This window comes from Hyla sarda, chromosome 6 (genome assembly GCF_029499605.1).
Source record: "Hyla sarda isolate aHylSar1 chromosome 6, aHylSar1.hap1, whole genome shotgun sequence".
In the NCBI taxonomy this organism is placed as follows: domain Eukaryota; kingdom Metazoa; phylum Chordata; class Amphibia; order Anura; family Hylidae; genus Hyla; species Hyla sarda.
In genome coordinates this window covers 104,782,428-104,803,295 of record NC_079194.1, presented here as the reverse complement: position 1 = coordinate 104,803,295, position 20,868 = coordinate 104,782,428, and the positions used below count along the sequence as shown (strand labels likewise).

Below are 20,868 nucleotides of genomic sequence, written 5' to 3'. Positions count from 1 at the left end.
ACTCATTCTGTGAATTGTCCAACAAACTATAAACCCTCAGGAACAGGAGGGTGTATTAATATACTGTAAAGGTGATCAGGGCACCCCAAGCTATGTAATGGCATCAAAATCTAAATTATTTGGGGTTGGTCAAAGATTCTTTTTAAGTTCAACACTAACATTCACCAATAATTTTATGAAGAAAAAAGTCATCACACATAACCCAGAATGTTAAAACATGTACAGCATGGATGTAGCCGAGCTGTGTTTGGTATTTAACACATTTAAGTCACAATATTACATTGGCTTAGCTATCATGTTGCATAGGGTGGCATTATCTTATTATAATAGACAAACAACACCCCCCGAGAAGGTTAAATTACATTCATCCCCGATAGACCTGTACTTCTTCAGCAGACAGAAGCTCAAACTACAAACAACAGAATACACGTCAAGATAAACAGGTACCCGCACTGACCGCGAAGTAACAGCAGACTGACTCTTATGGCATCTTGGTAAGACCCGGCTTCAGGCTGATAGCAGGGCGCTCAGAGTGGAAGCGACTGCCGGCAAAGTTTTGCGCAGATCGCGCTTCTTCCGGCCTCGTACGAGGCCGGAAGAAGCACGATCTGCGCAAAACTTTGCCGGCAGTCGCCTACACTCTGAGCACCCTGCTACCAGCCTGAAGCCGTGTCTTTCCGAGATGCCATAAGAGTCAGTCTGCTGTTACTTCGCGGTAAGTGCGGGTACCTGTTTATCTTGACATGTATTCTGTTGAGTGACTCTGGGTTTTCTTGGTTCCCAGCACCTCTGGACTCAAGGGCACTAGGACTCCGCGTTGCCACAGTGACAGAACGCTAGTCTCCATAGTATATGCTGACATACAGCGGTGATACAGGGGTCGGTCTCTTTCCACAGCAGTGCCCTCTTTCTTGTTTTAGTTAGTGAAACTACAAACAGCCTGTTGTCCCACTACCTGACTGCATTTTCTGGAGCAACTCGGATGACAGAGCTATATGATCTAGGAAATGCCCCGTGTAAAGAAATCCTAAAAGGAAAAAAAAAGATCTTTATGTGCATGGGAGGTTGTGTAATATCATGGAAAATCCTATATGGAGTATTTGTCATTGCAACTTGAAGTCCATTGATATATAATGCCCAAGGTATAATCGGGAATACATGCTTCAAACTAACAATCCATGTTGATAGAGGAAAACGCAGACACTAGGGACTTCTGGATGAATAATGTAAAAGTCCTTCGTGACTACAAATTCAGATGTTCCTTGACAAAAAGAAGTCGAGTAATTACAGGGTTCTGTAGGTTTTCCGTCAAGCACAGAGGAATCTTAACACAGCTAGTTGATTTTATTTAGCTTAATAAAAAAGAATTTGGGCTACTTTGTGTTAGCCCTTGTCGCACATTTATTTTTCTGGTCTCCTTACAATCAAGCCAACAGTGGTCTAGTGCCTTTCTCTTAGCCTTCTGCTTCTCATTACCATAGTAAACCTCCATAAGGTCTATGTGAACATCTTAATAGTAATAGTAACATATTGTTCTGTCCCAGAACTTTCCACACACCCAGAGCTACACAGTACATGATGTCTTAGCAATTTTGGCTTGCGTATACAGTCATACTAGTTAAGTGGCATCTCGCCATATCAGCTCCGCAAAATGTAACAGAAGAATTAAATCACCAATTTTCTAATTAGCTAATCACAGACTATTCCCATAATAGCATTATAATTGTTCATCATGTCACTGCTAGATGGAGTGTCTTACCTATTGCCGTTCACTTCCTAAACTTGATCATTTTGTCATCCGCATACATTACAAGAATCCCGCCACTGAGCTGATGAGAAAATCCTGTGTTCCCCCGAAAGACGCCTATTATTTACTTTGAATACTTTCGAGTTTTTATTTTTAATGGATGGTGTAATCTTGTGAGTGTCTAAATAAAAGTAATGGCTTAGTCCAAATAGCTTGCAAATGACAAATTATATAGTACTAGACAAACTGATGATAATACAAATGGTAACATCCTCTACTATTATGCATGCAGCTAAATGCAGCTAAAATGGGCAAAATGACAACTTGTATGCTGTCATAAAAATTGCTGTCTGCTTCGGGCAATCCCTTTTTTTAAATTTTTTTATTTAAGCCCATCAACAATAATGGTCAACCTGCAAGTGTTCAATTCCCTCTCAGTGCTTCCAGGTGGAAAATTAAAGAGGTAGTCTAGTATCAAAAACCTATCAAAAATTTCAGATTGCCGGGGTTAGACCACTGGGACCCCCCGCGATCTCCCACCCGGCACCCCGGCTCTCTGCATGAATGAAGTGTGTTGACCATGGCACGAAGCTGTGGCCGACATGCCCCCTTGCATGCATCTCTATGGAAGAGCTGGAGATACACGAATTTCCTCACATAGAGAAGCATGGAGGGGGAGGGGTAGGCCACTGTGTCATGCAGTGGTCGACACACCTCCATTCATGAGGAAAACGTGGGGCACCATAGGGATTCTTTTTTGGGGGGGGGGTCCCAGTGGTCGGACTCCCCACAATTAGACACTTATCCCCTACCATACCCATAGGGAATACGGTTTTTTTTATACTGTATAACTCCTTTATGTATTACATGATTACCAATAAAATCAATGGGCTGTGGAGGACTTACTGGGTCCCCCAGTTGAACTGATTACAATACAGATATTACAGTTGCCTACTTTTATGTAGAAATAAGGGGAATATTCACCTAAAATCAGGACCTTATTTTTTTTCTTCTGGAAATATTAACCTGATCACCATTAGGACCTCTAAGGCTCCAGTCACACGGAGGAATTTCCAGCCACATACCGGCTGAAAAATTTAAAAATTCGGAAATTCCATGGCAGCAGATTTCCATTGTGTTCAATGGGATTCTGCTGCACCGTGCACAGGGTTGAAATTCTAATTCCAGACTCTGTACAAAGAATGAAAATGTGAATTCTTTCTGCAGAATCCGCTTGTAAATGTATTGCTGTCTACGAAGACAGCACATTTCTGAGCAGTCCTAATGCCAGCCTGTTCTCCTGGCGCCTGCTGGTGTGTAAATGGGGCCTAACAATCAGCTGCATGCTTCCTTTACATATACTTTCTGCATAGTGGGTTTCTGTTTTCCCATAGAATACTCCTCAAAAAACTGCACCTTTTTGTCCTCTATAATGCTGTTTTTTGAGTACATGCATTTGTGTCATGTTATCATGTCAAGTTATGTGATTCTTTGATAATGTGATTCGAGGAATAATATTAAAAAATTTGATGAAAAAAGCCACACAGAAAATACATACGGTACATGCATTTTTTTTTCATTGTTTAACCTATTGAGACCTAGAAGAAAAAAATGCCAGGATGCTGGCAGTGACTTACTAAAGATCAAAAGCACAATAAAGTACCAATCTGGCACTGCGTAATCAGTCACTATTCACACCTAGTTAAACGGTCAGAAACCATTCTGGGTCTGCACCTATGTTCAGCTTCTAAGCTGTAGCTAACCTTAAATAGCAGCAATACGTTCAACAAAGAAAGATGAAAGGCAGCACTCACCGGTAACAGAAAGTTTGATATTAAAATCTCAATTTTGGTGCATGACAAACGCCCCTGCCATCTGTGTTACTTCCTGCTGTATTGTATCATGCACCAAAAATTAGATCAAATATCAAACTCTACTACCGGTGAGTGCCGCCTTTCATCTTTCTCTGATGAACCCACAAAAGGCCATTCAAGTGGCCAAATCGCAGGTTACAAGGCACATGCCACAATTTACCTCTATGCAAATGAAAGGCGCCTGCGACCTTATCAGCCATAACCTAACTTTAATAAAGTGTTGCAACAGCAAGTCCCACAAATATTTTGATCCCGCAACTTAGATACTTAGATGTGCTGTTGGATTTTTTTTTATATTTATGGGAGAGACACATTTCGTAATAATACATTTTAATACATAGGAGAAAAAAGGGGATTGCCAAAAAGTTTTCTTTGGCTTGTTCTTCAGGTGTGCAACCTGCGAAGGATACAAACCGATTGTCAAATTCCACTCATCTGTCAATGTTGTGGATTATTTCTTAAAAGAGTGAAATTGGCTGGCTAGGCTCAGCTTCCCATCAATCATACTCACATAGGGTATGGTGAAAGAGACTATAAGAGGCGCACTGAAGGGGGAGCCGTGCTGCTCCTAACCAGGTGATGAAGCAAATGTAAAAGCTTCACTCTGTCTATATCACAGCCTTGAGTGAAAGATATGTCATTTTTTACATTTCCCTAACACTTGGTATGCACTTGGCGTCGTACTGCTCCTGCTTCATAAAGGAGGTCATTTCTCAGGCTTAAGCAAATGCTGCTGAGATGCCCGTCTGCTTGTTTCCCCATCCTGCTCTGATATTACCACTTGTTTGGGTTGATTTTAACAAACTGGAAATTGTGTTGCCTGGTGGTTCTACAACGCTTATTTACATGGGTGAGATTTGAGGATCAGAAGATATTCAATCCAGATATGTTATGCTGTCTTTATCTGTGAAAACAAGGTCTTCCTTGGCAGGAGACCAAATATTTAGTATGTATATGGGTTCTGGTTGTCAGGTTTATTTTTGTTAAATAGGCACTTGGGCTTATGACCTTCCTTGCTTGAGACAAAATACTTGAGAACCCATTATACTGAAAACTTAGAGTTGAGTCTTATAAGAGTAAACCTATAAAGAGTGACATAGGAACGTTTCATAGTGATTACTTAGCATGTCACATGGCTTAAAGGGGTATTCCAGGATTTTTAGTCATCTGATTATGCTACAGTGGCTGCAAAGTTAGTGTAGTTCATAATAATGTGTCTGTACCAGTGTTTGATAGAGGTCTCCCAATTCTTATGTGATCTTTGCCCTGATGTTTATTTTTACCAGCATACAAAATGAGTGTCATCTCAGGTTTTCCCAGGTTGCAGTGCAGCCCGAGACATTACATCAAACAGGTGTTCAAAGGAGCCTGTATGCTTCAATGGGTGGAGCGACGGCTGAGTGGTGGGGAGATCATTCTGCAGGAAATTGTCCCAGGTGTGCTTCAATGAGTGGGGTGGCTAATGTGTGAAAGGAAAGAAAATTGAACTCACACTTACAAACAAGGGGTCCTGGGAGTTGTAGCTGGAGGAAGGGACCTCCAACAGGAAATAGCCGTTTCACAAAAAGAAAGCAGCAGCTTATGGTGGACTCACAACACAGATATTTAGCCCCATGACAAGCATGGATCCTTCCTAAGCATGTCCATTACTGTCTGGCAGGTAAGTATTAGTGTTGAGCGGCATAGGCCATATTCGAATTCGCGAATATTCGCGAATATATGGACGAATATTCGTCATATATTCGCGAATATTCGCATATTCGTTATATTCTCGTTTTATTTTCGCGTATGCGAAAATACGCGCATGCGAAAATTAGCATATGTGGAAATTCGCATATGCGAAAATTAGCATATGTTAATTTTCGCATATGCGAATTTTCGCACGCCAGTCTCACACAGTAGTATTACAGCCTTCTTTACACCACACAAACTGGAAGCAGAGAGGGGTGATCACTGTGATGTGTACTGTGAAGAAAAAAAAAAAAAAGAAAACGAATATTCGTAATTACGAATATATAGCGCTATATTCGCGAAATTCGCGAATTCGCGAATATGCGATATTCGCGAATAATATTCGAATTGCGAATATTCGCGAGCAACACTAGTAAGTATTAAAATCACCTTATAGTTGATAGCCCCTTTAAAGTCAAAGCCAATGTTCCTAGAACATTTACCTAAGGCCTTTTTGCTGTGCAAATAGACACTTGGAGATAATGGTGATGGTTAGCCTGCTGAGGTCAGCAATGACTGCTAAGCATGCAACCTTTACCCTGGTGTAAATCAGTAGTATACAACTTTGGATTCAAAGCCAATGACTGGAAAGGCTGGCTTGGAATTATAGCGCCCGACAATTAGAAAGCAACAGGTTGGAGACCATTGGTGTATAGTATACTTATTGGAGCGAAATGGATGGTGGACCTCATTGACAGTATTTCACAGCATCAACAATGGTAGATATGTAACAAGATCTATGGTCAAATTTGTTCAACAACAATATTATAGATGATATAGTCTAGTGTTTTCCAATAAGAGTGCCTCTGACTATTGCAAACCTACAACTCCCAGCATGCCCGGACAGCCTTTGGCTGTCCGGGCATGCTGGGAGTTGTAGGTTTGCAAAAGTTGGGATGCACCTTGGTTGGAAAACTCTGGACTACATCCTCTATAATATCCAAAAGATGAAGGCACCCTGGTTGGGGAACACTGATATACTCATTCACTTTGGGTTTCAACATTAAAGGGGTTATCCAGGAAAAAAAATGTTTTAATATATCAACTGGCTCCAGAAAGTTAAACAGATTTGTAAATTACTTCTATTAAAAAATCTTAATCCTTTCAGCACTTATGAGCTTCTGAAGTTAAGGTTGTTCTTTTCTGTCTAAGTGCTCTCTGATGACACGTTTCTCGGGAACCGCCCAGTTTAGAAGCAAGTCCCCATAGTAAACCTCATCTAAACTGGGCGATTCCCGAGACACGTGTCATATAAAAAAAAATTTTTTTCCTGGATAACCCCTTTAATGTTTATAGGATACCAGAGTATTTGGCATACAATGGCATAGGGAAGGACAAAGGCGAAGTTCTGTACATACTAGTAATAAGAACATTCTTATTTTAACAACAACAAATATTTCACTTAGTACTATAAAGATAGTTTTAATGGCACAAAACTCATAACCAGGCACAAAACTCATGCCAGATCCTCCTGATGCCTTAACATGCCCAGGTAATCTGGAAGCCAAATTATACATAGCAAGAATAAACAATAGCAAGAATAAAATAAATGCATCACAATACTTATATATTGGATCTTCTCAAACATCTAAGAATTCACCAATATCTATAGATGTGACCAAGTACTAAAGGACCATCATCAGGGGCTCAAGCAGGATCCCAGCAAAGTGGAAAACCAATGCAATAACGTATCTCATTAAGTAACATGACAGTTTTTGTCATTTGTCCGGTTGTGACGTGTTATCCAAGTTGTACCGCAGTTTTGGCACAGTATCAGCTCTGTATGTGTTAAAAGCTTAAAGGGGTACTTCGTTGAGGCCCATTCAAGGTAGCACCATGTGCCATACAAAACACTTAAGGGGTACCCTGGGGAAAAATATATATATTTTTTTTTTAAATCAACTGGTGCCAGAAAGTTAAACAGATTTGGAAATTACTTCTATTTTAAAATCTTAACCCTTCCAGTACTTATCGGCTGCTGTATACTACAGAGGAAGTTATTTTTCTTTTAAAATGTATTTTCTGTCTGACCACAGTGCTCTCTGCTGACACCTCTGTCTGTCTCAGGAACTGTCCAGAGTAGGAGCAAATCCCCATAGCAAACCTATCCTTCTCTAGACAGTTCCTGAGACAGACAGAGGTGTCAGCAGAGAGCACGGGGGTCAGACAGAAAGGACATTTAAAAAGAAAAGAACTTCCTGGGGAGCATACAGCAGCTGATAAGTACTGTAAGGGTTAAGATTTTTAATTAGAAGTAATTTACAAATCTGTTTAACTTTCTGGCACCAATTTAAAAAAAAATGTTTTCCCCAGAGTACCCCAGGGAACCCTGTCTTGTAGGGCACATGGTGCTACCTTGAATGGTCCTGAAAAGTAGTCCATTAGGTACAATGTCTACTTTATCACTGCAAACCCGCTTGAGTCTTCATTCTTAAAGGGGTACTCCAGTGGAAAACTTTTTTTTTTTTTTAAATGAACTGGTGCAAGTCAAACAGATTTGTAAATTTCTTCTATTAAAAAATATTAATCCTTTTAGTACTTTTTAGCAGCTGTATGCTACAGAGGAAATTCTTTACTTTTTTAATTTCTTTTTTGTGTTGTTCACAGTGCTCTCTGCTGACACCTCTGTCCGTGTCAGGAACTGTCCAGAGTAGCATAGGTTTGCTATGGGGATTTTCTCCTGCTCTGGACAGTTCCTGATACGGGCATCAGGTGTCAGCAGAAAGCACTGTGGACAAGACAAAAAAGAAATTCCCTCTGTAGCAAACAGCTGCTAAAAAGTACTTAAAGGATTAAGATTTTTTAATAGAAGGAATTTACAAATTTGTTTAACTTTCTGGCGGCACCAGTTCATTTAAAAAAAAAAAAAAAAAGTTTTCCACCGGAGTACCCCTTCAATACCAATTTACAATTAAGTGATTGGCATAATTTGTATTTCCTGGGAAAGTTAGAAAATGACATATACACTGAACCTATAGAAGTATATTTCCCTGCATATTATAAGTAGGATTCCCATTGGTTTTTCCTTGCGGACCACTGTAATGTAATCACCACCACAACAGTATTATAAGGTTATATGAACTGGTGCTGAAACTTTACCACACACCTTCACAAGACAGGGAATGATAGGTACTACATCGCCAGCCCTATTTACACCGCACAGTCCTTGTGTTTAACTTCAAATACATTTGACAGAAAAAGACGGATGTAGCAGAGCTAAGTTAGCGCAGCGTGAACACACAGCTGTCCTGGGTAAAGCCACATGCAAAACATTTTATAGTAAGTTGTATCCGATAACAAAATCCACTCTGCTGCATCTCTATGGGTATTTTATAATGCTTTTCACCAGTCTGTACAAATTGTTTCAAGTGTGTGTGTGTGTGCATATATATATATATATATATATATATATATATATATATATATAGTGTAACCTTCTCTTTAACGAAAACCAAATGCAACCCTATAAGACTATTGTTATTATTATTACACTAATAATAATAAAAATAATCATAATACATTATTGCAATACATCTGAGGTCTAAATCGTATGAGTCACATGTTACGTAGTGACCATAGCTGAGATTCTTTCCGACCTTCTGCCAGTCAATTCATTGAACACCACAACAGTCAGACTCCCCTCCTTCCTCCTGAAACGGCTGAAAACAGGGAGCAAAAGCTCACATTCACCTACCAACTCCTTAAGGGTGCGTTCACACGCTCTTTGCTTTTGCAGGTTTTCCACTGCGTATTTGAAAGGGGCGGGCTCTTCTCGGCTGTCCGTAGCAGATTTTCCGCTGCGGAATTTCCGCTGCGGAAAATCTGCCGCAGTCCCTACTGACTTCAATAGGGCTTGCGGCGGATTTTCCGCAGCGTAAATTCCTCCTTGGAAAATCTGCTGCGGATAGCCGAGAAGAGCCCGCAGCCTTTCAAATACTCAGCGGAAAACCCGCAAAAACAAACAGCGTGTGAATGCACCCTAAAGGGGTACTCCAGTGGAAAACTTTTTTTTTTTTTTAATCAACTGGTACCAGAAAGTTAAACAGATTTGTAAATTACTTCTAGTAAAAATTCTTAATCCTTCCAGTACTTATTAGCGGCTGTATACTACAGAAGAAATTATTTTCTTTTGGGATTTCTTTTCTGTCACCACCCCAGCGCTCTCTGCTGACACCTCTGTCCATTTTAGGAACTGTCCAGAGCAGCATATGTTTCTATGAGGATTTTCTCCTGCTCTGGACAGTTCCTGACATGGACAGAGGTGTCAGCAGAGAGCACTAGGTTGTGACAGAAAAAGAAATCCAAAAAGAAAAGAATTTCCTCTGTAGTATACAGCCGCTAAGAAGTAGTGGAAGGATTAAGATTTTTTTAATCGAAGTAATTTACAAATCTGTTTAACTTTCTGGCCTCGGTTGTATTAAAAATAAATAAAAATAAATAAAAAAGTTTTCCACCGGAGTAATTAAGGTAAGTATTAAAGGGGTACTCCGGTGAAAACCTTTTTTCTTTTAAATCAACTGGTGGCAGAAAGTTAAACATATTTGTAAATTACTTCTATTAAAAAATCTTAATCCTTCCAGTACTTATTAGCTGCTGAATGCTACAGAGGAATTTCCTTTCTTTTTGGAACGCTGATGACATCACAAGCACAGTGCCGTCTGCTGACATCTCTGTCCATTTTAGCAACCATGCATAGCAAATGTATGCTAAGGGCAGCATGGTGGCTCAGTGGTTAGCACTGCTGTCTTGCAGTGCTGGGGACTTGGGTTCAAATCCCACTAAGGACAACAATAAATAAATAAAGCATTATTATTATTATTATTATTATAATAATGTCAGCAGAGAGAACTGTGCTCATGATGTCATCAGAGAGCATTCCAAAAAGAAAAGAATTTCCTATGTAGTATTCAGCAGCTAATAAGTACAGGAAGGATTAAGATATTTTTAATAGAAGTAATTTACAAATATGTTTAACTTTCTGGCACCAGTTGATTTAAAAGAAAAAAGGTTTTCACCGGAGTACCCCTTTAAGATTTAATAGTATTCAATGGCCAATATGAATATCAATAAGCTAAGGCAAATGATAAAATAGTAAAACGGGAAGGCTTCTTACCTGACCGATGAAGATGATGTTGTTGAAAGCTCTGCTGATGGAGGGATCCCTGACAGAGTAACAGCACACAAGCACTTATCCACAAATATACGACCCAAGACATTGCACAGACCATCGCCATTCTCTAGATAGAACACAAAAGTTATTATTATTGACCTTTGACATCAGGGAGGATCCTCATAGTGACAATTGGAATATATGGAATGACCTAGAAGTCTTCCCTACTACTCCACATACAATTACTACATAAAGGTTAAGAGCATAAAGGCTGCCCAGGAAAAAGTCAAGCCAGCAGGGACAGATGAACCACTTACAAGTACAAATGGTTCCCTAATAAACTTACTGTCTGCAGTTCCATGTCATGACAAATTTACAACCTCCTAATAAATAAATAATAATGATACATTATGAAGGCACAGACGCTGAGATTGTCAATTAACTCTTTACGGCTGTGTATGAAAAAAAAAATGAAATAGTCGTATGTGAACCTACCAATGCCTGGGATACACTGAAAAAAAAATAAAATACAATCTCGGCTCTGCTACATCTGATAACCAAGCTCTGCTTCACCTGGTAATAACATCTTAAGACGTCCCCGGACGTCACTGGTTTTGTTTACGTGCAGGAGATTTGAACATTTCTGTGCCTGAAAATTTGTTTCCCTAATCTTGTTTCCATAGCCCTGCGTTTTCCAACCAGGGGTGCCTCCAGCTGTGGCAAAACTACAACTCCCAGCATGCCCGGACAGCCGTTGGCTGTCCGGGCATGCTAGGAGTTGTAGTTTTGCCACAGCTGGAGGCACCCTGGTTGGCAAACACTGCCATAGCCTGTGCACGGAATTCTGCTAATGGGACAGTCGAAGAAATGTCGGCAACAAATATGATGTGTGTGAACTAACAGATAGATATGAATTAGATAGATAGATAGATATGAGATAGATAGATATATATGAGATAGATAGAAATATGAGATAGATAGTTAGATAGATAGATAGATAGATAGATAGATATGAGATAGATAGATTTGAGATAGATAGATGTAAGATAGATAGATAGATAGATAGATAGATATGAGATAGATAGAGAGATATGAGATAGATAGATTGGAGATAGATAGATAGATATGAGATAGATAGATTTGAGATAGATAGATATGAGATAGATAGATAGATATGAGATAGATAGATAGATAGATAGATAGATATGAGATAGATAGATAGATAGATAGATAGATATGAGATAGATAGATAGATAGATATGAGATAGATAGATTGGAGATAGATAGATATGAGATAGATCGATTTGAGATAGATAGATAGATAGATATGAGATAGATAGATAGATAGATAGATATGAGATAGATAGATAGATAGATATGAGATAGATAGATAGATAGATATGAGATAGATATATAGATAGATATGAGATAAATATGAGATAGATATGAGATCCTTTGGTTATATAGATAGATAGATAGATATGAGATAGATAGATATGATAGATATGAGATAGATAGATAGATAAATATGAGATAAATATGAGATAGATATGAGATAAATAGATAGATATAATATAGATAGATATGATATAGATAGATATGACATTGATAGATATGAGATAGATAGATATGAGATAGATAGATATGATAGATATGAGATAGATAGATAAATATGAGATAAATATGAGATAGATATGAGATAAATAGATAGATATGAGATGGATATGAGATAGATAGATAGATAGATAGATATGAGATAGATAGATATGAGATAGATAGATATGAGATAGATAGATATGAGATAGATAGATATGAGATAGATAGATATGAGATAGATAGATATGAGATAGATAGATAGATAGATAGATATGACATTGATAGATATGAGATAGATAGAAATTCCTGTCGCATGTTGCAATACTGAATATAAAGAAACAATGTGTGAATTATGATTCTAATAAACAATATTATATTATTTTATATCACATCCTGACTCTGACTGACATTTGACCCCTGGGAGACGGGTCTGATCATCTGGAATATCTTAAAGCAATATTTATATAGCAGTGGCTTCTACTATGATCAGCACATGGGACTGACTAGTGACTATGTCCTCCAGCTCAGTCCATTCCTCTGTGCATTATCTGCTCTAATATTGCTTTATATCAGGGCTCAGACACTCTACATATTCAGCCAATCACAGTGTTATGGCCCTTTATTTAATAGTGCATTAGGCTGACGGAGGGATATGGCACGCCAGTCTGGGGGGACGTTTCTTCACACTGAAATGCTTATTCACTTGTAAGAAATGGTAAAACCTTTCCCTGACCCTGGAGGATTTGCTGGGCACGCAGTGTAACTCAGACGACGCTTGGAGACGTTATGTGACCAATGCAAAACATTGTTTTTCTGTACCTTTAAATTCATGTGTATAGAATTTTGAATGTGTGATTTTGGATGGATAGATAGATAGATAATAGGTGTGAGTTTACACATATAAATAAATCTACATTTAAAAAAATAGATATATACTACATATATATATATATATATATATATATATATATATATATATTTTTTTTTTTTTTTCTTTTTTTTTATTAACAATTTTTATTGATATGGACAGGAAAATGTACACCCATAGATAAAAAAAAAAAAAAAAAAAGAAGTTAATGTGTTTATTTCTGTCGTGCGCATAGATAAATATATGTGTATATGTGTGATTGTAAATATGTAAATACTTACAGTAAATATATGTGTATATGTGTAATTATATCAATACTAACAGTAAATATACTTGTATACATATACATACATTTGGTTATATTTACAAATATCGCATACATAAACGTAAATAGACGAATAAAATGAATGCAAAGACAGGTAAAGAGAGACAGATAGATAGAATGCACATACATTATATACCAGAAAATCCCAACCGGGGTGCCTCCAGCTGTTGCAAAACTAAAACTCCCAGCATGCCCCGACAGCCGTTGGCTGTCGGGGCATGCTGGGAGTTGTAGTTTTGCGACAGCTGGAGGCACCCCAGTTGGGAAACCCTCCTATATACACTCTATTTCTATGTGTTTATCTGTCTATCTACCCTTTCCATCTGTCCCAATATATCCATCCTGATTTGCTTATTTAATTCCACATACATTATTTATAGACAGAGCCTTATGCTTTCTCTGTACAGGACACATGGACAGGAGCAGTGTACAGCGTGAAGTTGGTCAATCGCATCAAACTTAACAATTCACACTGTAGACCAGACTTTTCCATTAATATATATATATATATATATATATATATATATATATATATATATATATATATAGCAGCTCAGCAGAGTTATTGTACCCAATATATAGACAAGTTTCTGATATTCCACAAACCAGAGTGTGGGATCACTAGTTACATGAAGCAAAGCTGGATGTATCCTTTCTCTATACCAGTGCTTCCCAACCAGGGTGCCTCCAGCTGTTGCAAAACTACAACTCCCAGCATGCCCGGACAGCCGAAGGCTGTCCGGGCATGCTGTGAGTTGTAGTTTTGCAACAGCTGGAGGCACCCTGGTTGGGAAGCACTGTTCTATACACTCTATCTACACATTAAGCAACATTATTGCCATGAGGTCTTCTTATCCATCAGCCTTCAGCTGTCTGGGCATGCTGGGAGTTGTAGTTTTGCAACAGCTGGAGGCACCCTGGTTGGGAAGCACTGCTCTATACACTCTACCTACACATTAAGCAACATTATTGCCATGAGGTCTTCTTATCCATCAGCCTTCGGCTGTCCGGGCATGCTGGGAGTTATAGTTTTGCAACAGCTGGAGGCACCCTGGTTGGGAAGCACTGTTCTATACCCTCTACCTACACATTAAGCAAGATTATTGCCATGAGGTCTTCTTATCCATCAACTTGTCCCAAATCTGCTGCTACCTGCTCCCCATTACCCCATAGATCACCTCTTACCACCTCTCCCAGACCCCATATCATTTCAGATCAATAAGTCATTCCCTAGCAGCTCTTCTCCCTCCATCATATCCCATGACTTTATATATATATATATTTTTGCCATCTGCATTGTGGCTCCTTCTTACCTGAATAATCCAGCCAGGGGCAGGGAGTTCCAGGGACATTCATTGGAATGATCTAACACTTTTTAAAATCCATTTGCACCAAAAGAAGCCTGGTTGAATTGAAGCAAGGTTTTTTTTTTTTTTTTAAATTTCTCCCAAATAATCTTCTTGCTGGGGATTAGTACAAGGTGCTGTGTGCTCTGCTGCTCACTCCTACAGGATTTGCACAAGAGGAAAGAGACATCACAGCTCTGACTGTGTTGTCAGGAAAAGTGGCCAAGATTTGGAGGGTGGTATCTTGCTCATTTTCCTCCCTTTAAATCGTTTTCCAGCATCACCTTGTTGTGCACACAAGCCTTAGTTGTAGCAGGACAGATCCTTTTCCTAGCAGTGCTGGATGAGCCTCAGTGTAGAGGAGGCAGCAGCTGTCTATGTGCTGCCTATACTGTGAATGCTTGCCTGTGACTACTCTGTGCATTCCTCCTCTTGGAGCCTATTCTATGTCTTAAAGGGGCACCACACCATTTCTCTTGCAGACTGCCCAGCCTTCTGTGACTGCCCACAAAACTTCCAGTCTTAGCTGAAGTGTCTCATTACCCAAATCGATTTCTTTTCCAGATCCACACAAATTCATTTGAAATATGGGCTCTATTACTAGGAAGTATGTAGTGAGGCTGGGGATGTGGAGGAGCAGATGGCAGATGAAGCTAATTGTGCATGTAGCTTTACAAGAATATACATGGCTGAATGTAGGAAATGTCACTGGCTTAGTGAGCACACAGACTTACAGGAGACACACATACTGTCTAGTGCAGTGCTTCCCAAATAGTGTGTCTCCAGCTGTTGCACTGCTGTCCACACTGGTCTAATGAGATAGATAGATAGATAGATATGAGATAGATAGATAGATAGATAGATAGATATGAGATAGATAGATATGAGATAGATAGATAGACAAATATGAGATAGATAGATGATAGAAAGATATGAAATAGATAGATAGATATCAGATAGATAGATGATAGATAGATAGATATGAAATAGATAGATATGAGATAGATAGATGATAGACATGAAATAGATAGATAGACAATAGATAGATATGAAATAGATAGATAGATAGATAGATAGATAGATAGACAGATGTGAGATGGATAGATATATAGATATGAGATAGATAGATGATAGATAGATATGAAATAGATAGATAGATAGACAGATATGAGGTAGATAGATAGATAGATAGATGATAGATATGAGATAGATAGATAGATGATAGATAGTTATGAAATAGATAGATAGATAGATAGATAGATATGAAATAGATAGATAGATAGATAGATGATAGATAGATATGAGATAGATAGATGATAGATATGAAATAGATAGATAGATGACAGATAGATATGAAATAGATAGATAGATAAATGTAGAAAAGCAGCAGCACTCAAGGGATCCGTGAAAGAATGTGTGGCTTTATTCAACCAAACATCAGGAGTAGCGACGTTTCAGCAACGTTTCAGCCGTCTCACACAAGCTTGACAAAGACCATGTGAGACGGCGGAAACTTTGCTACTCTTGATGTTTGGTTGACTAAAGCCACACATTCTTTCATGGATCCCTTGAGTGCTGCTGCTTTTCTACATTGATCTATTGGACCTGTGACCGGGTTATCCAGCTTGCACTACCTTCACTGTACTTGTGCTGCCCTTTTTTCTACAACTAGATAGATGGATAGATAGATAGATATAGATAGATAGATACACTTAAAATAGACACACATACTGTCTAGTGCTGTGTTTTCCAAACAGTGTGTCTCCTGCTGTTGCAAGACCACAACTCCCAGGGCATGCTGGGAGTTCTAGTTTTGCAACAGCTAGATACACGCTGTTTGGAAAACACAGGTCTAGTAAGATGCATAGATAGATATGGTAAGATATTTACACTTTTGTTTGCATTTGCATATACTTGATCATTCTATAAATAATGCATACATTTATGTAAATAGATATAAAACAGGTGCATAGATACAGTATGTAGATTGCATAGACTCACACTAAATGCTGGGAGTTGTATTTTTGCAACAGCTGGAGACACAACGTTTTGAAAGCACTGATCTAATGGGATAGATTGGTAGATAGATAGATAGATACCATGTAGAGAAACAGCAGCACTCCAATGAAGGTGAAAAAATGAATGGCTTTATTCAACCAAACATCAAGGATAGCGACGCTTAAGCCGTCTCACACGGCCATTGTCAAGCAGCAAATGGTACAAAGTATAGGGTATATATAATAAACAGGTGTCATATAATTAGTGAGGTTAATTAATTATAATAAAACAGAAAACAGGACCGTGATACTATGATCATATGTTGGAGGACGCAAAACACACAGCATATACATAAGACGCCTGCCGCACATGAAATACGTACAGTGTAAAAAAATAACAACTCAGCAGAAAAGTCCATATCTCAAAAAAGTCCATAATTATGATTCAGATGATAATCGTGATCAGTGAACCTTCTCAGGGTGGAGGAGGTGTGTTCTGGTGTATGGAATATATGCGTTGAAGCTCCTCCTCCACCCTTCTTTGCATTTGCATATACTTGATCATTCTATATATAGTGCATACATTTATGTAAATAGATATAAAAGAGGTGTAACCCCTCAATGACTGAGCCCTTTTTTGCAATTCTGACCACTGTCACTATATGCATTAGTATCTCTGGGATGCTTTTACCAATTATTCAGATTCCGAGATTATTTTTTTTTCATGACATATTCTACTTAGTGGTAAATTTTTGTTGTTACTTGCATCCTTTCTTTGTGAAAAATCACCAAATTTCAAGAAAAATTTGAAAATGTTGCATTTTTCTAACTTTGAAACTCTCTGCCTGTAAGGAAAATGGATATTCCAAATAAATTATATATTGATTCACATATACAATATGTCTACTTTATGTTGGCAATAGAGATGAGCAAACTTACAGTAAATTCGATTTGTCACAAACTTCTCGGCTCGGCAGTTGATGTCTTTTCCTGCATAAATTAGTTCAGCTTTCCGGTGCTCCGGTGGGCTGGAAAAGGTGGATACAGTCCTAGGAGACTCTTTCCTAGGAATGTATGCACCTTTTCCAGCCCACCGGAGCACCTGAAGGCTGAACTAATTTATGCAGGAAAAGTCATCAACTGCCGAGCCGAGAAGTTCGTGACGAATCGAATTTACTGTAAGTTTGCTCATCTCTAGTTGGCATCATAAAGTTGACATGTTTTTACTTTTGGAAGACATCAGAGGGCTTCAAAGTTCAGCAGCGATTTTCTAATTTTTCATAAATTTTAAAAATCGGAATTTTTCAGGGACCAGTTTAGATTTGAAGTGGATTTGAGGGGTCTTCATATTAGAAATACCCCATAAATGACCCCATTATAAAAACTACACACCCCAAAGTATTCTAAATAACATTCAGAAAGTGTGTTAACCCTTTAGATGTTTCACAGGAATATCAGGAAGTGAAGGAGAAAATTCAAAATCTTCATTTTTTACACTCGCATGTTCTTGTAGACCCAGTTTTTGAAATTTTACAAGGGGTAAAAGGAAAACAGCCCCCCAAAATTTGTAACACAATTTCTCTCGAGTAAGGAAATACCTCATATGTGGATGTCAAGTGCTCTGTGGATGCACTAGAGGGCTCAGAAGGGAAGGAGCGACAGTGGGATTTTGGAGAGTGAGCATGTCACATTTAGGAAGCCCCTATGGTGCCAGAACAGCAAAAAGACCCCAACATGGCATACTATTTTGGAAACTACACCCCTCAAGGAACGTAACAAGGGGTCCACTGAGCCTTAACACTTCACAGGTGTTTGATGACTTTTTGTTAAAGTCGGATGTGTAAATGAATTTCTTTTTTTCACTAAAATGCTGGTGTGCCCCCAAATTTTACATTTTACAAGGGGTTATAGGAGAAAATGCCCCCCAAAATTTGGAACCTCATCTCTTCTGAGTATGGAAATACCCCATGTGTGGATGTCAAGTGCACTTCAGGTGAACTACAATGCTCAGAAGAGGAGGAGTCACATTTGGCATTTGGAAAGCAAATTTTGCTGAAATGGTTTTTGGGGGTCATATCACATTTAGGAAGCCCCTATGGTGCCAGAACAAAAAAACATTTGGAATACTATTTTGGATACTACACCCCTCAAGGAACGTAACAAGGGGTACAGTGAGCCTTAACACCCCACAGGCACTTGACAAATTTCCGCTAAAGTTGGATGTGAAAGTGAAAAATTAGATTTTTTTCACTAAAATGCTGGTGTTACCCCAAATTTTTCATTTTCACAAGGGGTAATTGGAGAAAAAGCCTCAAAAAAATTGTGACCCCATTTCTTCTGAGTATGGAAATACCCCATATGTGGATGTAAAGTGCTCTGCGGGCAAACTACAATACTCAGAAGAGAATTGGAGCCATTGAGCTTTTGGTGAGAGAATTTGGTTAGAATAGAAGTGGGAGGCCATGTGTGTTTACAAAGCCCCCGTGGTGCTAGAACAGCGGACCCCCCACATGTGACCCCATTTTGGAAACGACACCCCTTAACGACGCAGGACGTATATTTACGTCCTGCGCCGGCTCCCGTGATATGAAGCGGGATCGCGCCGCGATCCCGCATCATATCGCGTGGGTCCCGGCGCTAATCAACGGCCGGGACCCGCGGCTAATACCACACATCGCCGATCGCGGCGATGTGCGGTATTAACCCTTTAGAAGCGGCGGTCAAAGCTGACCGCCGCTTCTAAAGTGAAACTGAAAGTATCCCGGCTGCTCAGTCGGGCTGTTCGGGACCGCCGCGGTGAAATCTCGGCGTCCCGAACGGCTGATCGGACACCGGGAGGGCTCTTACCTGCCTCCTCGGTGTCCGATCGACGAATGACTGCTCCGTGCCTGAGATCCAGGCAGGAGCAGTCAAGCGTCGATAATGCTGATCACAGGCGTGTTAATACACGCCTGTGATCAGGATGAGAGATCAGTGTGTGCAGTGTTATAGGTCCCTATGGGACCTATAACACTGCAAAAAAAAAGTTAAAAAAAAGTGTTAATAAAGGTCATTTAACCCCTTCCCTAATAAAAGTTTGAATCACCCACCTTTTCCCATAAGAAAAATAAAACAGTGTAAAAAAAATTTAAAATAAACATATGTGGTATCGCCGCGTGCGTAAATGTCCGAACTATAAAAATATATCATTAATTAAGCCGTACGGTCAATGGCGTACGCGCAAAAAAATTCCAAAGTCAAAAAAAGCGTATTTTGGAAACTTTTTATAACATTAAAAAATGAATAAAAAGTGATCAAAAAGTCAGATCAAAACAAAAATCATACCAATAAAAACTTCAGATCATGGCGCAAAAAATGAGTCCTCATACCGCCCCATACGTGGAAAAATAAAAAAGTTATAGGGGTCAGAAGATGACATTTTTAAACGTATAAATTTTCCTGCATGTAGTTATGATTTTTTCCAGAAGTGCGACAAAATCAAACCTATATAAGTAGGGTATCATTTTAACCGTATGGACCTACAGAATAATGATAAGGTGTAATTTTTACCGAACTATGCACTGCGTAGAAACGGAAGCCCCCAAAAGTTACAAAATGGCGTTTTTTTTTCGATTTTGTCGCACAATGATTTTTTTTTCCGTTTCGCCATGCATTTTTGGGTAAAATGACTAATGTCACTGCAAAGTAGAATTGGCGACGCAAAAAATAAGCCATAATATGGATTTTTAGGTGGAAAATTGAAAGGGTTATGATTTTTTAAAGGTAAGGAGGAAAAAACGAAAGTGCAAAAACGGAAAAACCCTGAGTCCTTAAGGGGTTAATAAGGGGTGCATTGAGTATTTACACCCATTTACACCCCACTGGCGTTTGACAGATCTTTGGAACAGTGGGCTGTTGAAATGAAAATTAAAATTTTTCATTTTCACAGACTACTGTTGCAAAAATCTGTCAGACACCTGTGGGGTGTAAATGCTCACTATACCCCTTATTACATTACATGAGGGGTATAGTTTGCAAAATTGGGTCACATGTGGGGGGGTCCACTGTTCCGCCACTACGGTGGCTTTGTAAACACACATGGCCTTCAATTTCGCACACAATCTCTTGCCAAAAGTCCAATGGCGCTTCTTCTCTTATGAGCATTGTAGTTCACCCGCAGAGCACTTTATATCCACATATGTGGTATGTTCTTACTCAGAAAAAATGGGGCAACAAATTTTGGGGGGATTTTTTCCTATTCTCCCTTGTGAAAATGAAAAATGTAGGGTAAAAAT

At 39.0% G+C, this 20,868-nt stretch overlaps 1 protein-coding gene across 3 annotated transcripts in view; it reads right to left on the bottom strand.

Moving 5' to 3' along the window:
• TAFA1 (TAFA chemokine like family member 1) overlaps positions 1-15,124 on the bottom strand; it is a 460,778-nt gene extending 445,654 nt beyond the window's left edge. The window contains exons 1-2 of one of the 3 annotated variants that reach the window (XM_056524577.1): positions 14,565-15,124; positions 10,466-10,589 (exon numbers count right to left, since the gene is read on the bottom strand). In XM_056524577.1, coding sequence (XP_056380552.1) covers positions 10,466-10,589; positions 14,565-14,603 — 163 coding nt within the window. In that variant the 5' untranslated portion in view covers positions 14,604-15,124. The remainder of the gene's footprint in view (positions 1-10,465; positions 10,590-14,564) is intronic. The other 2 variants (XM_056524576.1, XM_056524575.1) reach the window with 2 other exon arrangements.
• Positions 15,125-20,868: the final 5,744 nt, after the last annotated feature.